Genomic DNA, 12,124 nt, shown 5'->3' on the forward strand with positions numbered 1-12,124 from the left:
CAATGCTGTGTTTTCTTTCTTTCTTTATTATACAGAGAATGGTGTGAAGGACCTGCGAATCGATCGTGCCATTGGAGTTTGTAAAAAGGCAGTTGCTGCCTTTTCCTATAGTTGGATAAAAAGAAGAGAGATGGGTGAAGTACAGGCTGAGCTTGGTCTACCCACTCATCAGCTGGTAACAGAGTCCCCGACAAGATGGGGTTCACGTCAAAAAATGATTGAGAGATTTCTTGAACAGGAGAAGGCCATAGTTCGTGTCCTGGGGTCCGACAAGAAAAGCCGTCATCTTGTGCCCACTTGGCAAGATATTGAGGTTTTAGAGTCTGTAAATAAAGCTGTCAAACCACTCCAAGAATTTACAGACGCCCTGTCCGGGGAGGCTTATGTCAGTGTCTCCTACATTAAACCGGTGCTGCATTTGTTCAAAACAAATCTCCTACAGCCAGTGGAGGAGGACACTGAACTCACTAAGACAATAAAAACAAACATAATGCGGTACCTTGATGACAAATACAGTGACCCTGTGAAGAATGAACTTTTGGATATGTCCTCACTGATGGACCCCAGGTTCCGTACCACCTAAATTGACCCAGACAAGGTGGAACAGGTCAAGAAAAGAGCCGTCACTGAGCTGATGTCTCTGCCTGCTGAGAAAATCAAACCACAGCAGCCTGGTCCTGCTGTGCATGTGTGCCAAAGAGAAGCACAGTCTCCACCCAATAAGAAAATGGCTTTAGCTGCTTTCTTCAAGAAGAAAGTGCCAGAACCAGAGCCATCTTCTCACCAATCAGAGGCACTGAAAGTAGAGACAGAACTGGCAACCTACCTACTGACCCCTGAGGTAGACCCAGACACTGAACCACTTCCGTGGTGGAAGCGTCACGAACCAAACTTCCCAAGGCTCAGTAATCTGGCCAAAAAATACTTGTCTGTCCCTGCAACAAGTGCCCCATCAGAGAGGCTTTTCAGTGTGGGAGGGGGCATTGTTACATGTAACCGGGCATGCCTCAAGCCAGAGGTAGTAGACAGGCTTGTCTTCCTGGCTAAAAATGCATAAAAGAAGAATGTTAAACTAAAGTAATGGATGCAGGTTTTTTCATTTTGTTTACAATTTCAGGGATTCAGGAAAACTGTTTAAAGTTTTGTTTGCACTTTATGAATACAACTGCTGTTTTTGTATTCTAATTTAGTCATTTTTGCTACATTTATTTGACCAAAAAGGGACACACAATTTTATTTATATTCTAAGTTATTTTGAAGGTGCATTGTGTCATTGTACGTGAAGTTATTAGAAAACTGATAAGCTGCATTTTCACTCTTTCCAATGGCAGGGCCTGCTATGTCGTTTACAAGCATGTTTTAAGGCTTGTTTCCTGTTGCCCCAAGGGGAAATGTAGATTAAACTGCATAAAGGAAAATCAGAACAAAATAAAGAGCACATTTGTTTTGAGCAATTTCTTTGTCAGTTGTAGTTTGTTTTTAAATAGAAAAAAATTAATCGATTAAAATCGAAAATCGGGTTTGGTATGAAAAAATCGGAGACTTTTTTTTAAAGCCATATCGCCCAGCCCTAGTAGAATCTGATAAAAGACATACATTTTTACAAATAAAACTATGTATTTAGCATTTTGAAAAGGAATAATTTATTTTCCAAAAAAAACATGATTATAATATACACCGCAACACCAAATTACTCCAAAGTAACGGATGGACACACTTGTGGTATTTGGAAGCTGTTGACAAAGTTTCAGGTCAAACTCATACCGTGTCGGGGAGATATTCGCTCCACAAACACACACAGGCACACACACGCACGCACGCAGACCTTTGCTGCTTTATAGATAGACAGATGAGCTTGTTACTGTTAAGACCTTCGAAAATAATATCACGACGTAAAAAGATGCAAAATGTTGGTAGTTAAAGCTCTTTTCTGTCAGGCAAGTCCCTTAGTTTTATGGTTAACAAGTTTTTAAAAATGTTAAACTCAAAGCTGCTCTGGGTTTGATTGAGAATTTGCATTATTTTTTCTTGAAACAGTTTATTTACAAATGTTATCTATAATGAGTGCTAAATTATCCAGGTGTTCATAAAGGGGAACAGATTTAATTAATTTCCATAAAACAGTTTACTACAAGTTCTTAAAAATGTTAAACTCAAAGCTGCTCTGGGTTTTATTGAACAAATTGCAGCTATTTTTTTTTTTCTTGACACATTTTATTTACAAAATGTATTTATTAGGAGTGCTAAATTCTCCAAGTGTTCAAGAGTAACAGATTTAACTTGTTTCCCTGTACCAGTTTTCTAAAAGTTCTCAAAAAATAAAAGATATGGAACTTGCTGGTTTAAAAACCCTGTCTTATCATTGAAGGGACATTTGTTTTATTTTTAACTTTTTTATTTAAGTACATTTAATAGCATGTACTTTTTTTACTTTTACTCAAGTAAGGGAGCAACTTCAATATTTGTACTTTTACCAGTCATTTTTTATTTAAGTATCTATACTTTTACTTGAGTACTGAAGACTAGTATTTTTGGTACCTGTGTATTTTTGTTTACTAATAAAAACTGAATTTTGTGATGTGATCATGTGGTCTTACGGATGGATCACATCAAATCTGTCTGTGTGTATTTAAAAATAACAATACCATTAATGACGTCCCGATCTGATTACGTGATCGGAAATCCGGCACGATCACATGGTTTCAGACTCAATCGGAATCCGACGTTACCTCCCGATCAGGACTCGGATATGGGAGTGCGGAGTGTAGAATGTGTCGCGCATTCATGTCAACTCTGCGTGCACGGGGCCCCCTTCTTTCCCAGCGCAGTATGACTGACACCCTGGCCTACGCAAGGAAGATTGTAGGCCACTTGAAACACTCTCTGCTGGCATATTCCCGTCTTGAAGACATCTAAATGGACCTAACTATGGATATCAACGCCTACAGCAGGACGTGCAGGTGTGTTCTATTTCATAATATTTCATGAGATGTCTCACTATGGGATGCAACCTCTATCTGCAGACCTCACACACTTTATTTTTTTTTACGTGCTCTGCACCTGCCAATGCCAACAAAATTAAGTTGTCATACTTTTCATCAAGAAAAACATACATTTTAATCTGTGAAATGTGATCAATACTTAAGTCTTAAAAAATGCGTAAACTTTTCCTCCTTTGGGATGAATGAAGGTTGTATATTGGGACAGTGTTTTTGTCATAAACAATATTAGTTTTTGACATTGTTTTAAAACCTTAGAATACAACGTTTACATGGGCCACTCAAAATTGTAATGAGAGTCAATGTTAATCTGGTACCTATTGTTGATAAGTTGTGTGTTCAATAATCAGGGACTTCATCCAAATTACACCAGCTGCCCTGGGAACCTTAAATGTTCATCTTTGAGCTTAGTACTGATGCCATCTAGCCTTGTATGATATAGGAAAGGTGTTCACGCCTGTATATTCCTTTATTTGTGCATGTGATTAAAAATACAACCTAATAATGGAATTAGAAACAGTAAAATCTAAGGTGCACCTCTCGGCTCCGCTGTCCGTGATACCACGCGTGGCTCCTTGTGTCCTCAGTGCTGAGCTTCAGCTCCTCCTCCAGCTCCTTCTTTAATGAGTCCATTTCTTTTCGCCCACCAAACACCTACAATATGTCAGCAGCAGGAGCAATGCAGGAGTTATACTGTAGTTAGTTTACATGTTTTGTATTTTGTATCAACAGAGATTTTAAACACATTTGGTCTTCATTTATCAACCTTGCGTGAAAACGGGTGCAAATCTGAGTACACATTTGGTTGTACAACGGGACCAATATGTGTTTTATGTAACATTTGTACCTGCCCAGCGTACAAATGATTAAGTGTTGATAGATGCAGACAATCAATTCAATCATCATTAACTTGTTACGCCCTCCTGTTTCGGAGGCCCCACCCACTGGGGTCAAACAACAAAAGAAGCTTTCCCAAAATGAAAATTGGCATCCTCACATGGGTGGAGCAAAACAAAGATGTGCTTTTTGACAGTGTGAAAACTGGTGTTAACGAAGCATATTTTGTGGAAGATCCTAGAGACACACACGGAAATGTCAACCTCACGCTTTAGGCAATAAATATCATATTAAAATAAATTAATGATCAAAAGGCTTTAAAAAAAAGCCTTAAAAATGACTAAATACTGTCCCTTGTCTGTGTTTATTGTGCCTTCAGCCAGAGTCTAGCCGAGTCCACCAGCAAAGTTATACAGTATTCCGTGAAAAAAAAAAAAAAAGTGGTACCGTATCAGTAATAACGTGGGCTTTTTTTGAATCAATTTTATTTTGTTTAATTTGTTTAATAATCTGTTTAGATTTGTTCTGAATGAGTGTCTGCTTAAACTCCAATGACAGCTAAGGTTAGTTTAATACTTTATTTTCAGTCAGATTTGGCTGTGCTGTACCACAAATCCACACACTCAGATTTGCGTAGATGAGTTCCGACTTGATGTGAGATCTGATCGTTGCGTACGCTCACGTCAACATTGATAAATACCAAAGCTTGCGTGAATTTAGTCAAATGCACATCGTACGCTCAGATCTCAATGTACGAACGGTTGATAAATGAGGGTCAGCGCGTCAAAAGAAAAGCAGCTGGAGAGGAAAAGTGAAAGCTGGTGAAGCAATTTGTGTGTTCCTTCTTACCTTCAGCTGGCTGAGGTATGCACTGATACTCCTCCTCTTGCTGAAAACAAAAGAAAAAAAGGTGATTCAGAGCTACAACACCAACCAGCTGAGATTCAGTCACATTTGATTGTGCTGTGTTTTCTTTTTCCTCCAAACACAAACAGCAGAAGGATGGAAGGCCATGGTCTAGGTCTCTCATTAACACCAAAAAAACCACCAAACCTGGCAGTCTTTTAATAGCATGCCTCATGTTCCCTTCCTTCCTCCCAAAGCCTCCACCTTCCTGCTTCTGTAAACACCAGGCCCATAGATGTACAGTTTCCAGATTTGAAGGCTAGGTTGAACTAGATAACCCCCCAGTTATCATAGACACAAACACACAAATAAAAAAGTCCATCTGTGGCACAGTGGCTGAATACTGCCACGACAATGTGAAACAAATCATGCGTTAAAGCATTGCCAGCGTAGCTGAATGAGCCAACAAAATGTTGCAAATAATTTTTCTGTTCAGGCTGATTTGACCGTAAACATTCTGATCAAAAAACCACACAATGAATGTTTTGCAACTTGAAAACACAGTATGCCACAAAAAGTTTGGGTCATAGGTTAAAAAATTACACGGGAGAATTCAAGCATGAAAGCCTTGATTTTTTACAGTCTATAGTGAAGACATTTAAGCCAGTGGCATTCTGGGGAAAGTTTTGGGATTGTTGTTTACAGTTAGATTACTCAATGAAAGCATTGTTGGATGGATGGTTGGATGGATAAAAACAGGATCCTTTTGATTTAATGGAGCCCCTTCCTTTGTCAGTAGTCAGGTTCATTACATTTAGATTTTAACCTTTGTGGTATATTTGCTCAGATGTCTATATGGTGGCCATATTGAAGTTTAAAAAATGGCAGCCGGAAAATATAAAATTGTAATATCTCGAATTCTGAATTAGCTGGAATATTGACTTTTACTGCTAAACCCAAACTGTAAGAATCAAGGAATCCAATGGTGCTAGTTACACTTTACTATGTTAACCCTTTGATGCATGAGTAGGTTAAAAAAATAACCCGGTATGGTTGTTTTCTTGCAATATCTTTGCAATGAAAAGTTATCATTTCATATTCCAGCTGTTCTTAAAAAACATTTTCATATCAGTCATTTAAATCATTTAAAGCAGAACTAAGTAACTTGCGCTGAGCGCTCCCCCTAAAGGTCCTTTTAGTTTTGGTACTGTCATAAACACTCCGCACCACCCGTCGCCTGCCCCACCCCACAGCTACATGCACACCTTTGCTCTTCCAAGACTACCGTCACCAATCACTGAAAAATCCTAATACAGCAGTGACAATAAGTGTGCTTTCACTCATATAGTCCCATGTGACCATGTGAACAGTATGAAGAAGAGAGACAAGTAAAACAAATTAATTATGTGGGAGTGAAAATGGATGGATGGAAGAATGGATGGATGAATAGATAGATGGATGGATGGATGGATATTTGTGTGTGTGCTGCCTGACAGAGCGCTGAGTTGCGAGTGTGTGTGTGTACCTGTTGCCATGACAACAGTGTGTGTGTATTGAGCTGCCGTAAAGCAGTAGGTCTTGCCACCGGGACGGAGCCAGGGAAGTGCGGTTTTCTGGCCAGAAACAGTAGGGAGAGATGAAAGACCCCCCATTCATCCCATAAACACTTGTATTACCCACACAGGGACTACGAGAAGGATTTATTAAGGTGAAAAAGTTACTTAGTTCTGCTTTAATATTAACACACAAAGTAGTGCAGTGATGTTTTGAGCCAATGGCTCTTCCTCGGACCTGCTATATCAGAAGTGTCATCCCTTAAGAACATTGTTTTACAGAGCATCTAACACATGTTTAGTAAGTATTATCTTCATTTATTATCATTATTTCAGCAACATATTTATATATTTATGACTACTGCTAACTGAGCTAGCTAATATTACTGTATAGTGTGTTTCATATAAGACCTTTGCTCCTCAGACTTCTGATACACTGGGATAGTTGTTGTTGCTATATCAGCTGTGTTATCCCTCAAGAACATTGTTTGACGGAGCATTTGGTACATGTATAGTAAGTAACATATTATCTTATTTATTTATTTATTTACCTCAGAATGTGATATTTCAACAACATACTGTACATTTATGACTGCTGCTAACAGGTTGCTAACATTACTGTATAGTACGTGTCAGTGTCAAGATTGATTGAAGGAGAATTTTTTTCTTGTTTTTGAAAAAAACCACCACAAAGAAGCAGACACTGCTGATCCACCAGGCTGTGCAGGCCTCACAACAAAACCCTCATGATGCACAGTTGGTGTTTTACTCGCCAGATACAGATGTTTTCGTGCTAGTCACAGCCAACTATGATCTCATGTTGAAGAACACGTCCATTTCTATGGCCTCTGGTGTTTTGCAGATTGAACCACTGTGGTGAGTTCTGGGTAAAGAAAGAGCAAAGGCTTTGCCAGCTTTCCATGTATTCAATGGGGCCGAGAACAGAAGAAGGTTCTCCCGCATAGGCAAGGCAACCTGGCTGCAGGTCTACCTCAAAGCAGATAAAGATATTGTCAATGCTCTGCAGATGTTTCTGGATGAAGCAGATGTGACAGAAGGAATGCTGTCAGCCCTGGAATCCTTCATATGTGCTGCCTACTCACCCATGGGGATCTACATCAAGGCAATCCCTCAACTGCAATCTCTTCTGCAAACATAGGGCAGAAAGTGACAAGCTGCCTCCAACACTTGGAGCTCTGAAGCAACACATCTTGAGAGTCCATGTCCACACAAGTGTTTGGGCACAGGCAGCCATTGCTCTGCAGGATCCACAGCTGGATCCACAGCAAAATGGATACTTCAGACACTCGGATGGCATGCTCAAACCAGTGACTACAGAGGTCCCCCAATGGTCCAATGCAAATGTAAATCTAACAGCTCTTCTGGGAGGTGCTCATGTAGAGCTAAGGACTTAGCCTGTACTGACGTGTCAGTGCAGCAGCCACTAGCCAGTGCCAGAACAATGATGACTCCCAGGCCGGGATGCACGAAAGCAATGATGACTCTGATGGTGTATAGAAACGGTATAATTAATAAGGTTGCTTAATCATACTGTGGTGTTAATGTGCATGTAGATAGTTCTATAACATCCAAGTTTTACATTTGCTAAATTCAAACTCAAAGAAAAAACTGTTCAACATCCCTATTGTGGATGTATTTTAATGGGATGATAAAAATGTTATCGAGGAACATTGAATATTCATTATTGCAAGAAAACAACCACACCAGGTCATTTTTGACCCACGTATGCATCTATGGGTTAATGTGGTAAAGTTTTGTAGCTTCGTAACTAGCACCATTATATTTCCTGACCATGCAATTGTGCGTATAGCAGTTAAACTCAACATTACAGCTTATTCAGAAGCCTAGATATTACAAATTCATGTTTTACGGCGGCCATTTTTAAAAATTCAAAATAGCCGCCACATCCACATCTGGGTAAATGCAAACATTGATTTTCTGACTTTTTATACATAACCTTTCCAAAAATGTATAGTTTAGCAAATCCCCCCAAAAAATCCCACCTAATTACATAGTGAACCTGATTACAGTGTCAGAAATATAAATTAAGCCTTCTGTAAAACTCAACCAAATGTAATTTATCTATGCGTAAATAATCCTTCTCCATTTTAAAATTAGTTGTTCTAAACATTAGATATCATTTCTATTTTCTTTATATTTCACCTTGAAAATACACTGGTAAATATCAATTACTTTCACATATTAAAAAAAATACAATCATATACTGACAGGTAGTGGATAACAAATATCATCAAGTTATCATTCACACAAATTAGACATGATAATCTCAACAGTCCAATCTCTCCTATCGAACATGGGCATTTTGATCATTTCAGATGGCAGATCCACAGGCTTCCTGCCCTCCATCTGAATTTAGCGCTCTCGCTTTGTCGCAATGCAGCAATGTGAGTGACGTCACGTCACGTGAATCAACAGAGCAGGCCATAGACATATACACATTCTATTGGCTGATCCTAACTGCTCTAGGGTACATTCAATAGCACAAATGTAAAATAATTACACCACAGAATATCTATGGAGCAGATTCCCAGCCGCTGTCGGTGTACAATTTCACTTTTAAAGTGCAAACAATTCAAGTTCACTTCAGTTATTTTTTATTGTCAGTATATGGTGGGAACAACTGAGGGCGGGGGACAAAAACAACAAAAACGACACCACAATATTGTCCACTGTCCATTGCTCAAAGTTAAGAGTTCATATCTCCAGTTTCACTGACTGTGTCCAAAACAATGTGATCATTGCTTTTAGTCTTCATTACAAAAATCGGAGCGCGGCTTATATCTGAGATTTTAGATGCAGTACGATAAAATCTGATATTCGATTTCTGGCTGATAACGAACCGATATCCAATATCAATATCGGATCGGGACACCCCTTAATATACTCCAAGAATGTGTCATTACATACTTTTTTTTAAATAGCTACAAGTACAATAGAGAAATGAATACTTCATTATGTCCTACAAAGCATCACATGCCTATAATTAACTATATCATAGTAGCAGCATGGACATCTCCTTATTAGTTATTCAGATATTGGGAGTCAGGGGGAATTGGTTTGGTGGAATGAGGAATTTCAACACGTATAGTTTCTTATAAAATCTAGCACTCGTGAAAAAGTATATTTGAGCTAAATTATGTCATTAAACAAATATTAACAGTGGTTTCCGTTGAGGGGCGTTGGCCCTGTGGACAGAGGCACCTGTAGAATACAGCACAGGACAGAGACTACTGCTAAAGCCAAAGTTAAATTAATTAACGACACATTTTTAAGTGTATTTCGGCGTCTTTGGTCATTATTAAAGATAATATTTGACACAGCAGGTATTAATAGAGTAGTTTTCATAGTGTGGGAACCTCAGGTCTAAAGGTGTAGAGCTTATAAAGGCTTGTGCAACAGGTAAAGTAGTAGTGCAGGTACCAACAAGTAACTCTGAGGTAAACACAGTCAACTTTAAGTATTAGAGTAAACTTATAGGAACACAACAAAAACAGGTCATTTTCCTGAATTAATGCGCATAGATAATAATTAAGAGTGAGTCTGCTAAACAACTTTTGACATCTCGCGTTAATTAACGAGATTTCAGTAAGTGTGTGTGTTCGGTCCTACCTGTCCGCCAGGTTCACGGCCTTTCTGTTCCGGTCATGTTTGACATTTTGTGGTTTAAAATCACGCCTCTAAACAGCAGCTGGAAGCGCGGACTGTTCCGTCTTTCTCTGCCTCGGTCCCTCCCTCTCTCCCAGTCCCAGTCCTGCCTCCCTCCCTCCACCCCCAGCGAACGAGTTCCCACAAGTCGTCTCCCTCCCTCCCTCCTTCCCTACCCCGGGCCCCGGTGCTGAAACACCGCTATCTGCTCCGGCATTCCTCGGATACCGACACAAACCACGCTGACACATCACCTGTGGGCTGAATGGTAGGTAGTCCCTCACTGTGTAACAGGAAAAGCCATAGTTCACTGTAATATAATATTACAGTGAATTATTACTTTTCCTTGGAAATGTAAAATATTGAGCCACTATCTACACACTTACAACAATCAATCTTTCAATAAAAAAAACATGTATTCAAACTAATTTTAAGCAGTTTTGTCTCGTGTAAATATTGAATACAGATGTTTAAAAGTGATGAAATACTGATTCTAGTGCCTGTGCGCATTGATACTTTGTGAGGTGGGTTTATGAGTTGGTTCACCTGCTCTGTGTTATCAGTCGGTATTTTTATTACAATCATAAACTTTAGTCGGTCCTACTTTAAAGCTGTTTAGTTTTCAAAAAACACCAATAGTTATTTACACAATATATACTTATTTGTCCTTTTCTTTATATCATAAATGTTAGTAGTCACCTGTACTTAAGCCAAATAATTTTCCTTACAAAATCCATATGTAACGTGATAAAAATAATGATTCATACCTATTCAATTAAACTGCACAAAAGCCTGATCTAGTAATCATCATCTTTTTTTTTGCTAAACATTTAACATTTGGTAATATTATTGATTTTTCCTAATTAACCTCAATTGTTATTATTCCGTAGACTTTTGTTGCTTCACTCAGAATGTCAGTGAAAAGGCTATTAAGCTGCACGGTTTTACTCATCATGTTACTTTGGCAGCTTCAGCAAACACTCTTGATCAATGAAATACTTCAATTTCCTCCTTTTCATTCTACAAACCGATGAAAATCAAGGATTCAATAACCAAAAACACAAACTGCAATGACAGTGTCCAATTGTGAGTGTTGGTCACTACTTTATTTTGTTGGTAGGTGTTCCATACTCGATGGAAATGGCAACTTTGGATCAATTATGGCTTGAGTGCCAGAGCTGAACACATTGATGTTGATCCTCTTCCATTGAAAAGTACATATCTTTTATGTTTTGTTGTTTGTCTTTAAGTAGAAGTGTCCTGAAGTGAGACACTGTACACAAATGAATGTGCTGTAAATGCTGAAATAGCTCTTTGCCTGACAGCTTTGTCACCATTAGTGTGTGAATTATCTCTTTTTCAAAGTTAATGCCTTAGAAGCAGGAAATGAGCATGTCTAAGGATTTGTGGATCAGAGTATCTGCAAATCTTCACCTTCCAGATGACATTTACTGTCCATCCATTCCTCTACACGGCTAGTCGGTATTATGGGCATTATTCTCGCTCAGTCATACTGGGAAATAGGTTATTTGTTGCCATGCCAGTCTATCACAGGGCTTCAAATGTGTTTCAAATAATAAAAAGCAATATACGGGGTGATATAATAATCATACATTTTACTGAAGGCTGTGATTAAAAAAAAAAAAAGGCTGGCCCAATACAGGTTCAAAGTTCATTTATGCATCATTCTCTTTCAGCAGGTTAGTACTTCCTGCTTTAGAACATACAGGGCTCATCCTTTCTTCAGTAAAGTACAGGTAGGTAAGCGTTTGTTTATAGTATTTATTTAAGTATTTATTGAAATGACCTGTTTTTATTTAGAAATTTTCTGGTTTTACGGTTGCTGTACGGACAACCCCTGGTGCTATTTGTACAGTTACCAAAGTACACGTACGTAGCGTCTTAGGGTTAGGTTTAGGGTTAGGTTATAACCCAATGTTGCAACAATTTTTAGGGTTAGGGTTAGGTTTAGGATAAGGTTTAGTCTTTGTCACACAACCTAATCTGGCCAATGACTGACCTATCACGTGACCTAAACTGGCCAAATAGGGGCGCTGCGTACAGATGGAATATCAGTATATTGATACGGCAACTGTACGGATAGCCACTGCTTTTCATTTAATATTGTCTAAATTTGTTTTTTAAAAATCAGTCAAAACTCAAAGGTAAGAAATCAAACGTCAGTTAATTCTTCTTCTTATT

The 12,124-nt window shown here is 38.7% G+C and overlaps 2 protein-coding genes across 3 annotated transcripts in view; one reads left to right on the forward strand and one right to left on the reverse strand.

The window, feature by feature from the left end:
• The window catches only part of sh2d3a (SH2 domain containing 3A), a 46,701-nt gene that overhangs the window by 27,171 nt on the left and 7,406 nt on the right, over positions 1-12,124 (reverse strand). For both annotated transcript variants that reach the window (XM_028444585.1, XM_028444577.1), the window contains exons 7-8: positions 4,686-4,725; positions 3,537-3,653 (exon numbers count right to left, since the gene is read on the reverse strand). In XM_028444585.1, the coding sequence (XP_028300386.1) occupies positions 3,537-3,653; positions 4,686-4,725 (157 nt within the window). The remainder of the gene's footprint in view (positions 1-3,536; positions 3,654-4,685; positions 4,726-12,124) is intronic.
• The window catches only part of vav1 (vav guanine nucleotide exchange factor 1), a 49,912-nt gene continuing 47,697 nt past the window's right edge, over positions 9,910-12,124 (forward strand). Inside the window, exons 1-2 of the mRNA XM_028444596.1 lie at positions 9,910-10,190; positions 11,620-11,679. The gene's annotated coding sequence lies outside the window, so the exon portion shown is untranslated. The remainder of the gene's footprint in view (positions 10,191-11,619; positions 11,680-12,124) is intronic.

Source organism: Gouania willdenowi, chromosome 1 (genome assembly GCF_900634775.1).
Source record: "Gouania willdenowi chromosome 1, fGouWil2.1, whole genome shotgun sequence".
NCBI classification, from domain to species: Eukaryota; Metazoa; Chordata; class Actinopteri; order Blenniiformes; family Gobiesocidae; genus Gouania; species Gouania willdenowi.